Source organism: Triturus cristatus, chromosome 2_1 (assembly GCF_964204655.1).
Source record: "Triturus cristatus chromosome 2_1, aTriCri1.1, whole genome shotgun sequence".
NCBI lineage: Eukaryota > Metazoa > Chordata > Amphibia > Caudata > Salamandridae > Triturus > Triturus cristatus.
In genome coordinates this window covers 831,412,614-831,435,256 of record NC_140581.1, presented here as the reverse complement: position 1 = coordinate 831,435,256, position 22,643 = coordinate 831,412,614, and the positions used below count along the sequence as shown (strand labels likewise).

At 44.1% G+C, this 22,643-nt stretch overlaps 1 protein-coding gene across 2 annotated transcripts in view; it reads right to left on the bottom strand.

Annotated features, from left to right (window-relative positions):
• FANCC (FA complementation group C) overlaps window positions 1-22,643 on the bottom strand; it is a 1,034,531-nt gene that overhangs the window by 54,051 nt on the left and 957,837 nt on the right. For both annotated transcript variants that reach the window (XM_085632903.1, XM_085632904.1), the window contains exons 13-14: window positions 18,901-19,075; window positions 868-1,068 (exon numbers count right to left, since the gene is read on the bottom strand). In XM_085632903.1, the coding sequence (XP_085489029.1) occupies window positions 868-1,068; window positions 18,901-19,075 (376 nt within the window). The remainder of the gene's footprint in view (window positions 1-867; window positions 1,069-18,900; window positions 19,076-22,643) is intronic.

Sequence of the window (22,643 nt, the reverse complement as noted above, 5' to 3'; positions counted from 1 at the left end):
TCCATGTACTGACATATACAGTCTGGAAAGATTATTTTCAGCCAGGTACCTTGCAATCGTGGACTTGGGGTGAACTGAATTCTAAATAGCCATAAACCAGTTTGCCTGTTAGCAGTGGTGGCTGCCATGGCTCGCGGGTGGCGGGGCAGGTGGGTCGCGGTTCATGCATACTTAAAAAAAAATAACACATTATAAAAAAATAATAATAATAAACTTACCGTTGCACCGGGTCCCGCGTCTCTGCTCCTGCTCTTCTCGGTGGGAAGAACACCAAGGCCCCACTGACTAATCACAACGCTGCAATACAGTGTTGTGATTGGTTTTGAGCGTCCCAGTTGGATGCTCAACCAGGGAATGGGAAGCTGGGCTTGTTCTCCATGCAGGCTGTAATGCAGCCTGCATGGAAAATGGGGAGAGTGTGAATGACTGGTTTGGGCGGCCCGAGAAGAGGGGGAAAAGGGGGTTCCATGAACTCCACAGACATCCCCTAGCAGGCAGGAGCAGTCACTTACTGCGCCCGCCTGCAAGGGGATCTGTAATCTCCCTTAAAAGTGCAGGAGCACTGTTTTTCACATGAATGCCCTGCCCCCAGGGCAGCACGAGTTCACAGCTGCCCAGGGGGCAGTGCATTTACTACAATGCGGTGCATTTTCCTTGTTGGCGCTGGGCACACCTTTCAAAAGTGGCCCCTGAAATGCAGAGATCATTGCACTCTCCCACTTGCTCCCCAATAAACTGTCTTGCACCTTACTTGATATCAGTACAGTAAACTAGAGGTCTTGAAATCATTGTCTCTGGTGGAGAATACATTGATGCAGAAAACCACACAACAAAACTTTCTCTGCTAAAAAGAATAAAATGACTTACTTGCATAATACACTCCTTGGCAACCGTGACCCCACCAGAAGAGAACATCAAAAACGTTACAAGGAGGTGTCTAATGAGCTGGTCTCTTCCTGAGTGGCCAGAGGCTGTGCTCGGGCCCACAGCATCCTGCAGCTCTGCCAGGGAGAGTTTGACTCTACCAAAGATTAGCAGCAAACGATCGGCTACTGTTCGGGCCTCCATCTGCAACGAATACAAGCTCGAATTATCCGCTAGTCATAACGTGAGAGCTATTATGTTCACAGGGCAAGGTCGCCAAACCTGGTCGCAGAGGCGCAGACTGAAACTCACAACAGCCTCGACACGGAGACGGAAACACATTCGTAGAATTTGTCACAGAAAAGGACATGCGGTATTTCTGGACTTTCTTTGGCCTTGCAATGCAATGTAATAAGACTGAGATGGCATAAGGGCAAGAACTATGCATGTAGTATATTATGAGGGGTGCGTGCACGTTCTCATACTGCAAAAAGTCAAACACACACAGCGAGGTCGAGGAAAGATGTGAAGAAGCCTAAAAGATTATTTTAAAAAACAGTCATAATAAAAGAATCTGCAAAGTATTTTCAAGGAAACTTTGAAGTGGGTGTAAGAAAGGATATATCACCATACAAAAGGGACACCTAAAATACTTGACACTATTAGCCCTACTGAGGATATTGGTGAGACCCAAAGTAAGGGCTGGATGAGATAATACATTTTTGGGAGTCTATCGGTGTTGGGTGAGATGACTACAAAGAATGAACACACAGGTGCAGCATACCCCGGAGCCTCCCCTTACACGTATGGACCCCCTGAACATGAAGGAGATTGAAGGGAGCGCTGACGTGGGTGAAGAAAGGGACAAAGGTGGGAGTTCTGTATGAAAGTGGGGCCTCATAGAATTTGGGGACCTGAAAAGGTACCATGACGTGCAAGAGGTGCACTTCTTACGAAATGATCTATCGGCGCAGCAGTGTGGAAACTGTGGAGAGCTGACGCAATGCAGGGCCTCAGAGAAAGAAGTTCAATTAATGGTCCACAAAGCGGTAACACTTTGTAGCACTATAGATCCAGGTTACGAGGCCTATTTACAAACTGCACTTTGTAGTAAGTTTAGAAGTTCTAAACAAGTTACTTACCTTTGGTAAAGCTTTTTCTGGGAGATACTATATCTAAGAGCAGATTCCTCACCCTGTGAATATTCCCAGTCAGAATGTACCTGAAAACTTTTTGTTAGCAATTTCCTTGCGTGTCTGAAGGTGGTATAATGCGGGTCCACGTCATATCTATCCCATTCCGGATGTGACATCAGGCCCCGATATAAGCGCCATGTCTGTGTGCTGACATCAGTTTCTTTCTAATCTCTGTCAGCGCCACCGGACGTAAACCCATTGAAATCTAAATATGTCAGTGTGAAGAATTACAGACTTGGGATCTTTTTAATGGACTAAATGAGACAATTCCACAGAATGGAGAGGATGAAAGGCTCGGTGAGGAATCTGTAGTTAGATAGTGTCTCTACCAGAAAAGGAGTTACCGAAGACAAGTAACTTGTTCTTCTCATAGAGACTTCTAACTGCAGACTCCTCACCTTGTGAATACATACATAAGCAGTACCTCCCATGTGGGAGTTCTGTGGAACCGCTCAGACCGGGAAATCCCAAGGGACAGATTTGATGACGAACCCGTCCCACCAGACCTGGCTATCCTGGCAGTAAGTAGAGCCTTCTGAATGTATGGAGGGATGCACACGTAGCTGTCTGGCAAATATCCACACTGCGACAGCGCAGTAGTAGCAGCATTCACCTTGCTAGAATGAGTGTGCAATCCTTCTGGGTGTTACTTTTTAGCTAGCCCCTAACAGATCTACCTCCACAAGGTCCTTTTTTGCACCACCTTCCCTTTCTTTGTCCTAGAGAACCGCACAGAAAGCTGATCCTTGTTACAATCACTGTAAATGTTTAAAGAGATTATGGGGTCCAACCGATGATGCCTCTCCTCCTCTTTTGAAGGGTGAGGGGAACAAAGAATGCTGGGAGAGTGATGGCTTGGGGAAAGTGGAAGTCACAGCTTTTGGTATGAAGGCAGCCTGAGTCTTTAGCATTGGTATACCTGGGGAAAAGGGGTGGAGGGTGGCTGCACTGTTGGATCTGAGGAAATAGACATATTGGCTGTGGGACATTTTAAAGATGGAGACATTCTATCATTTGAGCAGAGAGGAGATGCATTTAGTGAGATCTGAGCACTCCTGGACTGCCTCTCTTTGGAATTAAGGAACCTGACATGCCCTCCCTATTTCACGGTATTACACATACTTCCCATTCCATACAGCTAGATGCAAACTAGATGTTGCACTGGCATGAAGGATTGGGGTTGCTAAGCTGGAAATTAGGCCTTGTGAGGCTAGGATGAGTTCAATTGGGGCAAATGCACACTGGCGCCTCGGAGGGTGAGGGAATCTGTAGGAGAGATAGAGGAGGGATAATATGGAAGTGTTTGAAAACTGACACCTAATTTAGGTGGGCCTGCTGAATCTTCGAAGGTCTCGGGTTGTAGACAAGAGTGTGTGTTATATTAAAAGTCAACAAAGAGATATGAACCATAAGGAAAGACATCTTCTCACATTTAGCCTAACTGATTTTCAAAACAGGGCGTGGAACGGTGCACAATATCACATCACTGGCTATTCTAGCCTTACTCAGAAAACAAAAAAGAAAACTTTACTGCTATATTGCTGATTACAGAACTGTAGTCGATCTTGTGGACTGAGTGCAGCTCTGGAAAAAAGGTCTGAGTAGGGGAGATCAATGAGCGAATGCGTAGTTTGATAAGGCAACTTTATCAAGGAACCTGGGTTTGGGTGCAAGTATACAATGATTGAGCATATCACCAACAATCAATAAAACAACGGCCTAAATCAGGGGAACGGAGAAGCACCCCTGATATTATAGATTTATATGTCCTACCTAGACCAGAACTTAAACAATCTAACGTGTCATCCACCGTCATTCTGAAATGGAACAATCAGTGGTCTAACTTATGCCGATGGCCTTGACCTGCCTTTAGACACACCACTGGGTCTAGAAAGACTCTTAACAAACTACTCACCCATAATTATGAACATAGGGTGAAAATTAATCTAAAGAACACTACAATTGTGGTTTTTAATATTCATTAAAAACTGGCTAGTACATGATTCTTTTAAATAAAGTAAAAATGTAGGTGGTATCCCATCACTGCTCTTTGGGATTGATGGTGGATACTAAGCTCATCTGGAAAAGCAATTTAAAGGCCTTTTCATAGCCAATACGGGGAGATACTATATTCTCACAACTTACTAGATTCCTTATTATTCTTATTTAAAACATTTTTTTATTAAGGAACATAAGACCTGTAATTGAGTCTAATCCATTTGACATAACATTTACAATGGCAGTCTACAATATTCACACATTAGCATATAAAGATCTCACATCTGGTCAACACTGTGTGTAAAATAATATAGCTATAGTTGCGAAGTGACATTTTTATACCTCCTCTTCTGATTCACGGTCCATTGCTGGGGGGTACATATATTCCCTCTATAGGTTTTCCATTTACCCCACACCCTCTCCCATTTTTTGGGGCACCCACTGTGGATGTACGTAGATTTTTCTGCCACCATAATCATATCTCTGCACCAGTCTTCGAGAACTGGGGCCTGCACCACCCTCCATTTCCGAGCTACATTTCGTTTAGCTATCGTCATGCCTAGTGTTGCCCAGGTTTGCCTAGCCCGATTCAGGTCTTTTGGTTCCCATATATTCAGAAGACAACGTTTGGGTTCAAGTGGGACCGGGCAGGAGCTGACCTCCGTAATAGTTTTCATTACTGCTGTCCAGTACAGTTTGATAACCGGGAAGTCCCACGATACGTGGTAGAAGGTACCTATTTCGTTACATTGGCGCATGCAGTGCTGGTCAGTGACTTTCCCTATTTTGCCTAATGTCACTCTGGTAAAGTAAGACTTATGTAGTATTTTAAGTTGTACCAGGCGCAATCTAGAGGACACCGCCACCACCCTGGGTGTTTCCATCGCTTCCTGCCAGTCGGTGTCATCCAGTTCTCCCACCTCTTCCTGCCACTTAACCCATAGTTTTAACAAAGGGTCTATTTGGTTGTTGATTATTTTGCGGTATGTGAGGGAGACTGCTTTTCTGTCCATGTGGTCCGTTAATAGCCGGTCCTCTAAGGGAGAGGCTTCAGGAAGAGTCTCTTCTGCTGGAATGGCTGCCTCAAGCACATGTTTAACCTGCATGTACCGGAACATCTCGGTGGGTGCCATCTCGTAGTGTTCCTGTAAGTGGGCGAAGGAAACAACCTTCTCCCCTTTCTAGAGGTCACCCAGCCGCGAGATCCCGATCATGTCCCATTTTCGGAACCCCTTGCTCTTGCCCAGTGTGCCTAGTTTGCCGGTGTCCCACAATGGGGTGTGTTGTGTCAGTTTGTCAGCCCATCCCAGGTGTCGTGTCACTGTGTGCCACACGTGAACCGTATGTGTCATTGGTCCCAGTAGGTCTGATTTTCTCTGTTTATTGAAGAGCACTCGGTTCATTTCCCCCGTTCCCAGGCTTAGTCTATCCAGGCGGTACGCAGGGTCGGTGTTGGGTGCATGAATCCACTGATTGATTACTGCTAATTGGAAGGCCCAATAGTACGCAGTTCTATACCGCAATCGTACCAACTTCTAGTCAGTTTACCCGCAGCTATCCTGGCCGGTTGCCATCCCATAGGAGATTATTGATTTGTGAGTCTATTGCTTTAAAGTATGACTAGGCTTTCCTGTTTCAAGTTTCTATTTTTGGTAAATTCTGCTGGGATTTTTTCAATACCTTAAAAAAACAGTGGTTATCAGTGGATACACATTTTCGCACCATTAAAAACAATAGAAACAGTGTTTTTACGGTGTTTATGGAATGTTTTGCTTTTAATTATTGCTTGCTTTCTGCACAGATAGTGCATGTGTCTAGATAGTGAGTGTACTTGGTATATGAGGTCCAAGTGCATTTTTACAAATCAAACTTATTTTAGTATACCATACAATACTTCTTTAGCGAGTCTTTGGTCATGCTCGCTCGCTCTTTCCTTCCTATGTAAACGTTTATTTGTGAAAAGGCCCTCTCAACATTGGCTCTTGAGACGGGCAACGCCAAAACAGCCAGTACACAATTTGCTAACTCTGGCCAATGACATAGCTTTCTATGCGAATAATGGTGCACCGGAAGATTGTGATTGTCTACAACATGTTCTGCAACATATGCGTTGAATTGGGCACATATGCACTCAGTTATTGAAGTGGTCAAAATAAAGCAGTACTTTTCAAAGTCTGGAGAAAATTCATAAGGGATCTGGAACTTGTGCAGAGTACCTCAGTGAGGCTTCATTAACTTCAAATGCCATGGTTAGTGAAGAGACATTTCTATGCATCATTGCAAGCCATTTCCCATTGACTGTAAAATAAAATTTCCTGAATTGCTCCTCAACATTTCTTTGCTTACCAAGTGGCATGAATTCTAACATGGAGCATGTTGCAGTGCCAAAGTCACTAAACGTGTTGCCCAGCCTACTCTCAAGGAGATGTTTCACATCTACACCAATTACGCTGAAAACTTGGTAGACAAATGTGTTTTCAGACTCTTGTATTTTGATTAAGTTCACTACAGCAGTCATGATTTCCTGTAAAAACCTAAGCATGCAGTAGACTGTTCTTTTTTCACATCACTATCAATATGTGACCAAAGATCATCACATTTCTTGCCTTAGCCTCTAGGACTGAGAACCGCCGGCTAAATAAGACAGTTAGGATGACTTTCTTTGATGCCACACAAAGCACAAAATGAGAAATATTTGCATTTTAGTACCCGGGCATAACGAAACATTGTACCAGAATAGGCTACAAAGTCAATAGCATTCTTCATTAACTCTGAAGATTGTAGAGATGATTTCAGGTCATCATACAACTTTTTCATATACGTAGCTGAATTACTGCAAATACAAACAATATCACTCCAATCTTTATTGAACTTGGTAGGGTCTTTTTCCAGCAGCATTCCAAGTGACACTGCGTTCCATGTTTACCAACATCTGATGTCATGTTTTCACCACTATCTCAGATGCTTGGTGACAACCTTCTTTTCACATGTACCTATCACGACACCTTGCATTGAATGTTTAAAGCCTGGGGTGTTTGGCAATTCACCTACAATCAAAACTGACTCGCTAGAACAGGGGGCTGATGTATCAAAGGATTTCACACATTTTCTGTCTGTGGGTAAATGTGATGGTACATATTGGGAAAGATTCTTATGAAACCCGCCATTTTAACTATCAGTGAAATAAAATGTAGCCAAAATATCAAATATGATTTTGATATTTCCTGATTCTCTACAGTTTTTAAAATAACTAAATAAAACCTACAACATGCTTCGAAACACTGCATCTTTAGACCAAAGACCACAAAACTGAAAAAAGAAGAAGGAAGAAGAGACAATATTTTAGTGACAACCCTAAACAACAAAACTCAAGCAGCTTAATGTTGGCCCAGTCTATCTTGCTGCTGCCTTGTATAACAAAGTTGTATTGCATTGGCCCCTTCAGGAAGAAATAAAAATGACTCTTTTACTCATCTTTTCCTTTCTTTGAATGGCAGTTAGTTTGTGGCTGCGATGGTGTTTTTTCAGTGTTTATATGTTTACACCTTTGATGGCTATTTTCCTTTTGGTGGGGTTTTATCAGTTATTATAGGTTTAAACCTAAAACCAGATAGCCTAAATATGACGCAGGGACATGAAAGGGTGTGTTGTGAAGGGCATAGAGAAATCTGGGTAGTGCCATCATTTTAAAATGTGCCGCCCTACCCAGTAGGGTGAGTGGCAATGCCCTCCAGTGTTTTGTTATCTCGTCTCAGCCTCTGTAGTGGTTCTTGGAGGTTTAGCGCCTGGAAGTCGTCTGGATCGGACGGAACATGGATTCCCAGGTATTTGAAGCTGTCTGTTACCACCCTGACTGTAGAGTTCTTTCGTAATTTTGGAGACGGCCCGTGGAGAATGTATAGTACAGACTTTTCCCAATTGATAGTGTACCCGGAAACCGCTCCGTAACTGTCCCATATGTTTAGTAGTCTATGAATGGATCGCGTGGGGGATGCTATATATAGCAGAATGTCGTCTGCGTTGAGGGATATCCGGTCTTCCCATCCCTCCGTCCAGCGTAAGCCACGGATTATTGGGTCTCCCCAGATCCATGCAGCCAGGGGCTCCAAGACCAGCGTAAAAAGTAGCGGTGACAACGGACAGCCTTGGCGCTTTCCACGTCCCAGGGAAAACTCCTGGAAGATATGTCCATTAGCTACCATATGCGCGAGCGGGTTGGTATACAATAGGCGAACCCATGAGCAGATTAGGCCCAAATCCCTGATGTTGGAGGGCTGCAAAAAGCAATCTCCATTCCTCGGAGTCGAAGGCCATCCTTGCGTCAAGAGAGAGCACCGCGGCCTCCTCCCGTATTGTGTGTTTGCAGCCGAGGACGCTGTGCAGGCGTCTGAGGTTCAAGGCTGTGTTCCTTCCCGGCATAAAGCATGACTGATCCGGGTGGACTAGCTTGGCGAGATAGGGGGTCAATCGGAGCGCCAACGTTTTGGCCAATATCTTGGCCTCTGCGTTAATCAGCGAGATAGGCCGGTAGGAGGTGCTTTCAGAAGGGGGTTTGCCTGGTTTGCAGATAGCTACAATGGTAGCAATGCGCTGGTCCCTAGGGAGCGCTCCAAAGGCCAAGCTCGCCACATACATTTTCAATTGATAGGGGGCCACTTTATCAGCTGTGCGTTTGTATAATTCTAATGGGATGCCATTCGGGCTGCTGGCTTTCCCGGACTGTATCTTATGGATGGCTACCTTGAGTTCGTCTATTGTTAAGTCAGTTTCTAGCGTCTGGGCCACTTCCTTTGCAAGTGCAGGTAAACGTATATCTCTTAGGAAGTCAAGCGCGTCGTGTACCGTGGTCGTGATTGTGGATGTATATGCCTGCTCAAAGTGCACCGCTAGTGCGGTTACTATCTCCAGAGGGTCCGATTTGGATTCGCCGTTGTCTAGTCGAAGCTCTGCCACCCATCTATCTGCCCGATTACGTTTGTCCAACCAAGCGAGAAGCTTGCCTGCTTTGTCCCCCGATTCATAGACCCTGTGTTGGAGTGCTGTCAATTGGGTTTTAGCATCTGCCCATAGGTATTCTTTATATTCTTGTTGTTTTGCGTGTAGCCTGTGTGTGTTGGTGTCTGAGGGATCTCAGGCATGCTGAGACTCTAGGTGGTGCACTTTCTGTTCTAGGGCCTCTATCTCCTTCTTCCTTTCTTTTTTGTGACCTGCAATAAGAGATATAGCCTGTCCTCGTAGAACCGGCTTATACGCTTCCCAAAGGACCGGCGTTGAGGAGACTGACGCTTCATTCTCTCTAAAGTAGTGCGTTGTAGTGGTAAGCAGGCCTTTTCAAATCTTGGGGTTGCTTAGAAATCCTGGGTATATTGGGTACATGCATCATTGTGTGGGAGTATGTGATACATACTCCGTCGTCACTGGGGAGTGGTTGGAAATTCCCCAGGGTAGGTGCGATACTGCCCTGAACCTTCCCACATTATCTGTAGCTGTAAGTATGTAATCTATACGTGAGAGGCTGTTGTCAGCCACGGAGTGAAAAGTATACTGCCGTGTTTGTGGATTTCTAAACCGCCAGGTGTCTAGCATGCCATGTGCGTCAAGGAAGTCTGCTTAGCTGGAATGTGTGCGGTGTTGAGGCTGGAGGGGGGTGCGGTACATAGCGTCATTAAGTGTAGTGTTAAAATCGCCCCCAATTATACGGTCCCCCTCTGGCAGCGCAAGTAGAAACGCTCCAAATGCCGGAAAGGCCAGCGAGTGCAACGCGGGTGGGATGTAAACTGTTACTAGATTAATTGTACGGCCCTCCCATTGACCGGAGAGCGCTGCAAAGTGGCCTTGATCGTCCCTGAAGGTGTGATTGACAATGAGAGGGAATTGTTTTTTAACCAGGATTCCCACCCCGCAGGATCCTGAGGTGAACTCTGAGTGCACCGCCAACTTAAACCCCCAGCGGTCCAGCGCCTTGCATGCTGACCCCACCAGATGTGTTTCCTGCAGCATTGTACTGCTGGGGCCTTACGTTTTAGATATTGCAGCACCAGCCCTCTCTTTACCTTATCTCTTAGTCTGTTGACGTTCCAGGAGATAAGCGAGATCGCTGGTATTTTGGTGCGTTGTGCCCTTGGATTATCTGAGGTCATTTTAGTAAGGACTCCTATATGTGGACCGGGTCTGTGTGGTGGTATGTGCATAAATTCTTGCAAAGACTGTATATAATATTTTGCAGGTCTTCAACAATAACAACCAACAATAAACACACAATCCTAGAACTTTTAGCATCCCTTATAGAACTTTTCTATCCCCACTCCCTGCCTCCCTGCATGACTGACTTGAAATTACCCGCCACCCCAACATTGCAGAGTGCTTATGTCGCATTACCCGTGACCTTGGTAGGGGGACGGTCCCTCCAGCAAACCCCCCCAGTTCGTCTCTTCGCCAATAAGTTATAACTACAAATAAGATTTTGAACATATAAATGAGCGTGTGGTAGCTTTGTTGTTTGCATAAGCATCGTTCACTCTGGGAACTGCCGTCCTGTCTAGGTGCGTCCATTCCACCAAGTGCACCACCCTTGTGGAGTTGCCGAAAGTCAATAGGTGGAGGAGACTGTTTTTAGGCTCTGCTTTCGGTCCATCTGTGGTAGTAGTGTCCTGTTCGTTCAGCACCCATCCGGTGATTCTCCTTGCGTTGTGACTATTCCCTCAGTTCCAAGTCGGGTGTTAGTTGTTATCGGTTGGCGCAACCTGCTGTTTTGCTTCCCTGATGTTGTGGCTGGACTCCATCCTTCCAGCCAATCCTGTGCCTCCTCTGGGGCATTGAAGAACCACACTTTTCGTTCCGCTTCGACCCTCAATCTTGCCGGAAATAACATGGAGTATTTCAGTTCTCTTTTTCTCAATTCTTTCTTGACCTCCAGGAAAGTGCGCCGTTGCTTGGTTACTGCTGCTGTGTAATCGGAAAAGAAAGTAATGGTTTTGTCCTCAAAGCGGACTGGGGGGGCTATTCTTGCAGTCTTTAGGATTATATCCCGATCCCTGAAATAAAAAATGCAGGTAAGGATCGGCCTCTGTGGTGCACCTGGTCTCGGTCTGCCTACAGGGACTCGGTGCGCTCTTTCCACCTAGAAGTAATTGGAGAGGCCTTTGCGTTGTAGGTGTTGCTTTATAAGATCCTCCACGAACAGGTCCACTGCTCGTCCTTCTGCCCCTTCTGGCACTCCAATTATTCTGACATTGTTGCACCGGGACCGGCCTTCATAGTCATCAAGTTTATCGGTCAGTAGTTTGGTTCCTGCCTCCAGTAGGCATACTTGACGTTTCAGTTAGTTGGTCTCACCACACAGCGTTTCAGTAGTTGTTTCTACATCTTTGACTCTTGTGCTCATATTCTTAAAATCCGCTCTAAGTAGTGATAGCTCGACTGATTTGTGCCTATCCTGCCATCAAGTGCTGGGTGTACCTTATTGAGGGTGGTGAGTATGTCCTGCAATGCCCTCTCCAGAGGCTGTGTCTGCTACGCGCCCAGTTGACTGTTCTGTTAAGTCTTGCTGACTCTTCGTATATGGGTATTTTTCCAGTTTGGATTGCTGCGTAGCACGTTGCCCTCGGCTCCCCATCTTGCGGTTTGGAGTCGTGCACACTGCCTGTACGCACACGGGCGGTAGTACTCACCGCCGCCTGCCTAGGTAATACTGTGTCCCCTGTGGCCTGTTGGGTTTCCTGCCCTCAGGCAAGTTCACTGCTATGTTCCCTTCTCCACGGCCTCCACCGCTTCACTGCTCCGCCGTTTGGCCTATACAGGGTATACGTAGCCGGTGAGTCACTCCATGCGGTTCCCGGGGCCAATGTGGTGCCAGTATTCCCCCTCTGATATGCCCACTATACCATGGACTGGATCTCTTGTCACCCTCACCAATGCCCACCACTTCCGCCGCTCTTTGTGTGTTCCGTCTACGTGGCGTTCTGGTGGCTGTTCGGTCTTAAAAGCAAGCACTGAGAGGCGGGCAGCAGGTCCGAGTCTCAGTTTTGATGGTGGGGGGGGGGTATTTCCGGAGTTTTATTATGCCCCATAGGGCCCCCGTTGAGCGATCGTTGGGGGCCGTTGCTCCTGTGTGTGCGGTCTTCTCGGGGCACCGCCCCGCCACAGGCCGGAGAGCTCAGAGCATCGCTAGACTCACCGGCGTAACCGGATGGCTCCTGGGTGCCTCGGATGGCTTGCTGGGGCCTCGCCTGGGTCCCCCTGACCTGGGATCCCGCTTGCACAGGCACACTGCTTACTTGAGGTCCCGGCTTCTTCCCAGCGTGTAGGGCACAATTCTTCCACTCTGTGCTGTGTTGGCCCTGAGCGTTCTAGTCCCGTTACGGGACGGTCGCTGTGTGCCCGATATGTTCCTATGCCCGCTACACTGCGCAGTGACTGCTGGGGTGGACGATTCCTTATTATTCTTGAGAAAAACATCACCTCAAGTTTGTCTCGGTTTGCAACTGGGTCTGATGGCTCCTATTTTAGTTAACTAACAAATTAGCCTACATTTATTTAAATGTTGTAAAGTGGAGGTTGATTTACTTCTAAAGGTTATAGGCTTCTATTCGGACAGGGGCTTAGTAGCAGATGACTTTTTACACCCTCCATTTCTTATTGTAATGCTTTGCCTAATAGCCAATTGCTAATGTAATCAATAGCAAATGTGTGCTTCAAAATATTATAGTTGCTATACGTTGCACACATTACCTATCACTAACCAAGCTTACATTTTTAACATGCATATTTGTTTTATTTTCCAGTTTAAAATTTGATGTCATTCAGCAATCTGTTGACATACACTACCTATTGTGTAGACTGTTGCTCTGATGCTCTGGGGTTAAGTTCGCGCTCTAGAAAACTCTGAAATAAATACACTCTTAAGAAATATTTTCAGCAGAGCTAATATCAGGACAACTGAATTGGCTACAACCATAAACTTCCAAGTGGCCTCAAATTGGAGTAAAAGTCACTTGGTGAAATGTACGCATTTATCTACAGTTGAATTGCACAAAAATGACACTTAGCATCATGGCTAATGCTTTTATATCTTCACTGATACACAGGGCCGATATGTTACATAGGTTTTCAGCTTTTCCTAAAATAGGCTTAAAACTATGTTAATGCTTTTGGGGCCCGATTCACAAAGATAAACACACAGTCCAATCTTTTTATGTGCGGAGACTACACAGTTGTAAAGATACTATTTGTAAAATACCTTTGTGAATAGCAAATGACTGTAAATGTACACGTAGGTGTAAGTTTACCTTTGTGAATTGGCCCATAATGTTGACGAGGAAGGGCATGAACTAGTTTCATTCTAATGTAAAATAGAGGATAATTTTACTTTAATGTAGTGTTATTGAATACACCTTTACTATTACTGTGAAGAAAATGGTATCTATCTTGCACTGTACAATTTAAGGATTAGGTGATGGTGTGCATGTTCCATACCACATACCTTTTCCATTTTTATGAGCAATATTTTTCGGGACAGTTCTGGCCTACAATCACGTGGAAAATGAAAGTAAAAAAACGTTATGCGTCCATTCACTCAAGAATTTAAGTTTGCTACCAGTCCCAGGAGCATTCTTAGCATGTTTTGCAGGGATGTGAGTTTCTTGTCAGGTGTGATGGACATTGCAATAAGCTCGGAGCAGCTTTGGAGCTAAAGAACAAGTTACTTCTGTAACATGCGCTCCGACAGAAACTCTATCTAACAGCAGATTAATTACCATTTGAATATTTCACAGGTGTCAGACTGGATCCTGAAACTTATGAGAAGTACTTCTGCACAACGGTAGGTGGCACTGTGCCTCTCTGCAATGACATTGTTCCGTTCCGGAAATGATGTGTGGGGCCTACATAGGTGCCACTCCTGTGTGCTGACATCAGTTGCTTTCTAAGCAGACGTGCTCCCAGACAAAAGTAGCCAATAACAATGAAAATAGGTGAAAATTAATCTAAAGAAACAACAGCACATTGGCTTTTACCACTGTGCAGATTCCTAGACTTGAGATCTTATTACTTGGTAAAGCCCAATTCACAGATCAGGGAGGATTGTTGAGGAATCTGAGGTCAGATAGAGTCTCTACTAGTTTAATCACAGAAGGTAAATATCTTGTCCTTCTGATAGAGACTTTTAACTGCAGAATGAGGGTGGAGATATATTGTGAAGGCCCTGGTACAGAACCTTACCCTGTTATGGCAGCAGATCCTCCTGGAAGGGCAGTCTAATCGGAGGACAGATGTTCAAGCCCAGGAGTTCTGGATACAATACTCCCCATGCTCAATCTGGGTCTACTAAGGTGACTTGGGCCTGGTCGTTCCTGACCTTTAGACCTCAAGGCATTAGCAGTATCACTGAGAAGGCGTACAGTAGTCTTGAGTTCCACACCAGGCGGAATGCGCCACTAGTGATAGGCCCCTTGGAAATTCCATCGCACTGAACGGCTGACATTGTGCTTTCTTGGCAGTGGTGAATAGATCGAGCGAATGTTCTCCCCTATTCACGGAAGATGCCTAGCGCCACCTCAGGGTGTACCTGCCTATCGTGATCTGCTAGGTATAGTTGACAGAGCTCGTTGACCCTAGCATTAAAAAATCCTGTCAGGTGGTTTACCACCAGGAAGATTCCATGAGGGTCCAGCAATTTCCAGAGGCGTAGTATCTCCTGGCACAGGGCACATGATCCCACACTGCTTTGCAGGTTGCAAAAGCACATGGCAATGGTGTTGTCCATCAGCACCTGCGGAAGGAAGGCTTTCAGTGCCAAGCGAATGGCTCTTGGCTCCAGGAGGTTTATATAGGGCAAGGCCTTCGCCAGAGACCAGATTCCTCTGATCTCCGCCTCTCCCCAATGGTAGCCCCAATACAGAAGGTACGAATCTGTCACCAAGTTCCACTCTGGAACTCTGGGTGGGGTAGACAGAGGGGTCTGCTGATGACCCAATCAGGGTCAAGTAACCACTACTGCAGGTCTTTTGCAGTCTCCTCCGAGATCTGGACTTGGTCAGAGATATCCCCTTGGTGTTGGGCCCACTGAGACTTCAGATCCCCTTGCAGAGCCCACAAATGTCACCTGGCGTGTTTGACCAGCAGAATACAGGTTGCAATCAGTCTTGGTAACCTCAAATATGACCTCACTGAAATCCGGGTCATGGGATGACAGATCAGGATCATAGACTGAATGTCCTGGACTTTCTTTTCTGGGGGAAATACACAAAACAGAACCGTGACCAGAATGGCTCCGATGAAGCGGAGGATCTGAGGAGTAGGTGTGACTCTGGCACACTGATACTGAACCCCCAAGATGACAGAAGGTTAGATGTAGTCTGGAGGTGGGTGACAACGGTCTTCGGTGAGTCCACTTTTAACAGCCAGTCGTCGAAGTTGGGAAAAATTGGGAGCCTCGACCTCTGAAGGTGTACTGCTACCACCACTTTTGTGAACACCAAGGAGCACTGGTGAGACCAGAGGGGAGCACAGGAAACTGAAAATGCTCCTATCCTACCACAAACTGCAGACAATGGTGATGGGCTTGCAGAATGGGTATAGGGAAATAGGCAGTGCCAACAAATGGTTTGGCTCTAGACATGAAACTCTCAACTTTCAAAATATTCACAGATTCCAAGAGTCAAGCAATATAAACCTTTATTTTCAAAATACACACATTGTGTAGGTAAGTGCTCCATTCAGGGGGATATCAGAGGAATCCTTTGAGGAATATAGTCCACCAAAATCCTCCAGCCAGAATCATTCAATAGAAAACTCCTACACATGGCATCACTCGCTGCAAGAATGCAATGACTTACTGCCACATACATTGAGGCTCAAGGTAGTACTAAGATTTAACCTCTCTAGTACCTAACTTAGAATCACACTGATGTGTCATAGCAGCTTAATAAACGCTCTTATTACTGAGAACTGTACTATTCCCTGCAGAGAGGACTGGGAAGGAGGGGGGGAAGGGGGTGTAATTAATGACTTCAATAATCATACCTATGATACAGATGCTTTTTAATACGTTTGGTAGAGGTGGTGAAGAATAAGAAAAACTAACTTCATTCCCAGTCGTGAGTTAGTACAATTAGTTTGATCAGAGCCATATTTAAGCGGAGTGTATCGTTCTAATTGTGAACAAAAACCAAGGGAGTCGGAAGATGAATGAATGTGAGAACGGTTTGCATTCACCAAGGTGAGAGGTGATAAAGATCTGGGGAAAGCAAAGTGTTTGAAAACTTAAGAAGGAGAATAACATGGCAACAGTCCTGTAGTAACCTGAAATAAGTGATGCTTCATGTAATAAACCGTGTAGCACGTTATTACATGTATTAGCTTAAAGGTCCACAGTCATGAGACAAGTGAAGTAAAAACGTATGTGAAATGAACAACAAGTGATGGAAACCTTGATATGAAGAACAAGTTCTCAATAATTACAAAAAAATTCAAATTAGTGACAATTAGTATATGCGATTGCTCATGTGTACATGGTCATAATAGTCCTTGAAAACAGCAGCTGAAAATGGGTATATACAACAACTCATATGTATATAATTATGATAGTCCTTAGAGATAGCAGCTGAACTCCATACGGTCATTCAACCCTTTGGGTATTAAAGTGTCACGTTTTTGAGCCAGTATATCTCCCTCAGGAGTAAGTTCTTTCTGTTGCTGATACCTTCTCTGATTTGATACTATAAACCTCAGATGACTGACGTGATGCTCATGTGTGTTGAAAATCAAGGCCACTGTGGATTTCTCGTTTCTTGTATGAATGTTGCTTTTGTGTTTAATCATTCTAGTTTTTATTTTTCGTTCGATCTTGCCTACGTAAGCCGAACTACCCGGGAATTTCAGTAGGTGAACGTAATTTTTTGACTCGCACATGGCACTGGTGCACAATTTAATCTTGGTCCCTTAGAATGGGTGGGTAATGGTAGTGCCCTTTATGATGTTGTTATAACTGCCACAATTCAAACAAGCAACTGTTCCTTTGTATGTAGTTTTATCCTTCAGGTCATCTTTGCTTTTTGGGAGTTCTTTGAGGCTCCTCGATCTTTAATATGCAAACAGTGGAGGTTGGTTGAAAATTCCCTAGAAATCGTTCTCGGTACTAAGCATAAGCCAGTATTTCAATATGATACCTTTGAGTCTCGTGCTTCTGGTACAACATTTGGAGACATATACCATTTTTCTTGTATCACTAGGAAAACTCTTAGGTGTTAGGAGCTGTAGCCTCTCTTGGTGTTGACCCGTTCTATAACTTTCTGAATGATCCTGTTGGGGTAACCACGCTGTGTAAATCTGTTCACCATGAGGTTCTTCCCTGTCAAGAATGTTAGATAGGATATTCAAGAATATACTTGTTGGATTGAATTCTAGTTCACATTTGTCTTAATTTTCATCATATTTTACTGGTTTTCCTAGGCAGCAGAGTTAGGGTTTATGCTTCAGTGTAGCTTTGTGTAGTTTTGTAGGTTTTACCATTTAACTGGAATCCAAACACTTGAAAAAACTGGAAGATCTAGCCTCTGACACGCTAATGTGAGATTAGCTACATTTGACAATTCTAGATGTACACTCAGTACTAATTAAAGTGTTTAAGGAACCCCGCACGCAGGTGGCAATAGTCTAACATTCACGATAATCAATGAAGATTCTATGATGCAGCAGCAAACATTCACTATAATGTGCATGATGAGGGAACGATGGCTGGTGGATAACCAATGGGAACACTTTTTTCTTACTGTGCAGTGGATGGTTTTTCTCTCTCTTTTTAAAAAAGAATTTAGGTATGGGGTTTGACAGGGTAGCTGTCAAATAGGCCAATTGCTAACAATATACATAGAGTGGGCTTTTGATTTTCCCCTTCCCTCACTGACTTTATTCTTCCAGCTTCTTTTAGCCAGTAGCTTTGTCAGCCAAGTCTTTGAATAACCCACTGAACTACTCATCTCTCACCTGTTTGAGTATATCCTTCCTCCTTCACTCCAATGGTTGCAATAAAGTGCATGAGGGATTGTTTTACAACTATAGCTCTCCCTGTTAAATCCCGTTTGCTCCCTCCCGAGTGTCTGCCTCTAATATTTTAATGCTGCATTTGTTAAGGCATTAAACCCAGACCAATTGACTTTTTTTACTTGCCTGGCCTCCGATTCCGACTGCTGTCCGACGTTGATAATAATACTGTCCATAGACATCAAGTTTTCCATTTCAAAAGGCATTGGCCTGCTTGAAAGAAGGCAATTCATCACAGATGTAGATCCCATGGTCTCAACACCAAATCATTGGAGTTCTAACCTGCCCACGCTATGGTGAACCTGAGGCCGTGTATTACTGTTTACACAGATTTTACAGCTGGTGCTTTAATAGGCTATACTAGCATCCTGCTAAAACGTTGAGGAGTAAATAAATACCCAAGGGCAGGATGGGATTCTATGTAATTCCAAATATGCAATGTTAAAAAACAGGAGAAGATATCAGAAAGAAATACATATGGGTTATAGAAAGTTGCTGCAAAGAAAGCATACATAAGAACTCAGTGAGGGCACAGTCATGAGACCTCTAGGGGTTGCATAGCACAGGCACTGCCCACATAAAATGGCCAGAAAAAAGTAGATCACAGGGGGAGATACCCCGTAGAACCGCAAATTAACGGCATGGATCTGCTGGATCTCTTACACAATCGTCTGGATGTGGGAATTAAAATATTAAAAAGAAGAGGAAACCAAATATCTTATTTCACCGAAAGGATACAATCTGCAAAACATTTTCAGTGTGTTTTACTGAATATCAGTGAAGTATTGAAACTTGCACCTACCATTGTCTGAGTCCTCTGGCGGCACATATTGCATGGGTCATAGTAAAATGCCAAAAGCCACAGAAGGTCGTCGGTGGTGTCTGTATTCGATAAGAACAGGCTTTCGGCTGCAATATCCACCCAATGCCCAAAGTGAACTAGTAAAAACCAGGCGTCAAAGCCACATGTGGGAGACCTAGGGAACAATCAAAAGCATCAGTGTTACAGAATGAAGGAGACGCTTCCATAGTACAGAACTTATAACAGAACGCTAATTTGTTACAGATTTCATCAATAATCGGTATGCACTCCCTGCACTTTATCTTCATGCACCTTAAGATCTCTGTGCAGCCTCCTATCAGGCATCTTCCAATAAAGGGGATCTGGCCGCCTGTGCTCCCAGATCTGCTAACGTAGCCTTCACTGGACTAAGTCACACATGTTCTCCATCTTCAGAGGGCTTCCAGGCATGGCTTAGAGGATGCAGACTGTTTTACCTTTTAAAGTCTGCAATTTTATCAACCATGGAACTTTGTCACCTACAAAGGCAATTTATTGTATCACATCTAATATTGGTTGGTACAAGGAAAGGCACCCTAGACATGCTAGGATGCTGCACAGACTAGTCAGGCTCTGCCAGGCATATCCCGAGCCTACTGCCTTTGGAAACAACAATAGCTTGTTTATTCCATAACCTGTTATGTTCCACAGTGGAGGTACCTGGAAGTGGATGAGATTACAACAGCTAGGGACAGGTTCACATTTAAACTCATTGTTTCCATGAGCTAATGGGAATCAAAGAAAGAAGCACTGGGTTGAAACATCTAAAGGTACACTTGACATTTGACCAGCAAGGGACATACAGCATGTAAAATAATGTATCTTCCGCTGCACCTGAAGATAAGACATTACTAGCATTACCAGTAATTAATGCTTTCATATCTTCTGAGGTTACTCATTGCTTCAGTAACTGCCTTAGAGCACTTGATATGTGCCTACCTCCTGTTTTATTATACAGTGATTTAGTTTCCCAATTCAGGTACCAATTAATCCGGTGTGAAAGAAATGGCATCACATACTAGCCCATAACTCAACAATAGGCCCAAACACGCATGGACATGGCAGAACATGGACAAATAGTTCTAAGTTTGTGAGTCAGAAGTAAGATCATTCCAAGTAGGATGAATTCTCAGCACTCATGACTGCGACGTACCACAGGCAGAGTGCACACTCACGTAATGAAGATATGTGGCAGATCGAATGAGGTCATAAGCGGAGAATGAATGGCAATTCAAAGCTGTCAAGGCTATGTATATACCTGGTTCACCTACGCTTTGGGCATATAAATACTAACAAGCATTAGGTTTCGCCTATGCAATTAATTAGCTGTTTTTTGTTGTAAGTTGTAGCTTGCTGAGTAGTTGAACAATATAAGTTACAGAAAGTCTGTTAAAGTGTTATGACTTGTTTATGTACAAAAACACAATATATTGTGCGGTTACTAGTGGTATAGTGCGGGTAAGTAATTACAACATTATGAAAAATAAAATGAAAGCGGGAAATAATAGAATTAATTGATGTAAACTCAATATTATGTGTTTAGAGGAGATTTGACAGCTTTTGGGCCCGGTGCCACTGCACCTGTTCCACCCTTCAAACCATGACCCTAGTGCCTCAAGATAACTACATTTGCGACTGCCTGTTTAGTAGTAAAATTTAGCAATATTTGGTGTTTATTAGAGTTATGACAACTTTTGTCCCCACTGCACCTGCTACACCATTCAAATCATGACCCTAGTGCCTGCAAGGTAACTACACTTGCGACTGCTTATTTAGTAGTTAAATATAGCACTATTTAGTGCTTAGAGAAGTTTTGGCCCGTTGCCACTGCACCTGCAGCACCATTGAAATCATGGCCCTAGCACCTACTAGAGAACTGCCCTTGTGACTGCCTGTTTAGTAGAAAAGCTTAGCAATATTCTGCGTTAATGTGGGGTTCCTAGAGCTTTTGGCCTCGGTGCCACTACACCTGCTACACCATTCAAATCAAGCCCCTTTTAACTGCAAGATAACTGTGCCTGCCTCTATAGTATTAAAATAGGTGTTTGAGGAGGTCATGACAACTTTTGGGCCTGGTACCATTTCACCTGCTACACTATTCAAATCATGACCCTACTGCCTGCTAGATAGTAAATTTAGCAATAATCTGGGTTTAGTGGGGTCCCTATACCTTTTGGCCCCAGTGCCACTGCACCTGCTGCACTATTGAAATCATGACCCTAGTGCTTGCTAGATAATTGCACTTGTGACTGCCGGTTTAGTTGTAAAATGGAGCAATATTATGTGTTTAGAGAAGGTCTGACAACTTTTTGGCCTGGTGCCACTGCACCTGCTGCATCATTCAAATCATGACCCTGTTGTCTGCAAGCTAACTGTACTTGTGGCTGCCTATTAGTAGTAAAATATAGCCTAGCTCTTGTATATTAACTATATTTTTAACGTGGAATGTTAATTACAACATTTAGAATTTGATCATAATGACCAAATAAATTAAGTTGAAAAAATCAATCCGATTATGCCTACAAAGTGCAAGGATAGGTACTGAGCATGAATAGTAAATGCCACAAACATTCTAAGACTAAAGCATATGCTTTACACAACTAAGTAATAAAAGAGCAAACATTCCAGCATACTGTTAGACGCTGTCTGCCTTTTGTTTGGGAAGAGATCTTATCTTAACAATGATTGGGGCTTAAACAGTGTGAGCAGCTTTAGTAGAAGTATCGTAAATGCGTGCAATCAGAGAAAGTTAGCAAAAAACATAAGTTCCACACAAAATTCGAATGAGCACAGTAATTCGGTGGTGGTAACTGATAAGAGCCCCCTTTCAAGATATATCAAATAAAAGAGATTTCACAAGCACAGCACAAGCACTGTAAAGACGAAACCTAAAAATGGCATCCATAGGAGTAGTTACGAGAAAAGATTGTGTACTTTCTCTTTTCCTGACAACTAAATTACTTCTGACCTGAAAGTCTTACCAATCTCCTGTTTCATAGTACTGCATTTCTTCCAAGAGTACCTTCCACTAAAATAATCTTAGCTTTCTATTGTGTTTATTTGATTTTAGAATCGGAATGCCTCAATTAAACATCCCTAGCCTTCCTTTTCTCAAATGCTTACATTCTGAAACTCTAGATTCACGTATCACAGGACTTGTCATTTAAATCATTCACTATTATGATAGCTCATTTCACTCAGTCTTTATTGTTCAAGCGATGTGGCAGTCAGATCTGTGAACTTTGGATAAGGTCTCAAATGCACAGAACACAATAGTAACAAACAAGTTACTTACCTTCGGTTACACACTTTTTGATGGATACCCTATCTAACCACAGATTCCTCACCTTTACAGAATTATAAGGAGCCAGACTGGATGCGGAAGCTTTGAACAGCATTGCTCCTATGCACCAGTAGATGACATTCTGCGGATCAGCACTGCCTTCGTTTCCCATTGGACCGGATTGTCAAGGTAGTAGTGCTGTGCGAAGGTGTGCACTGACGCTCATGTCGCAGCCTGACAGATTTCCAGAACAGGGACTCCGCATACCAAAGCAGTGGTAGCAGTCTTGGCCCTGGTAAAATGAGCCCTCAGTCCTATAGAGTCTGTCTCTAATGCAATGCAAATATTAATGCAAAGAACTACCCACGTTGACAAAGTTCTTCTCAGCACTGCCCTACCATTCTTTTTCTCAGGTCACCCC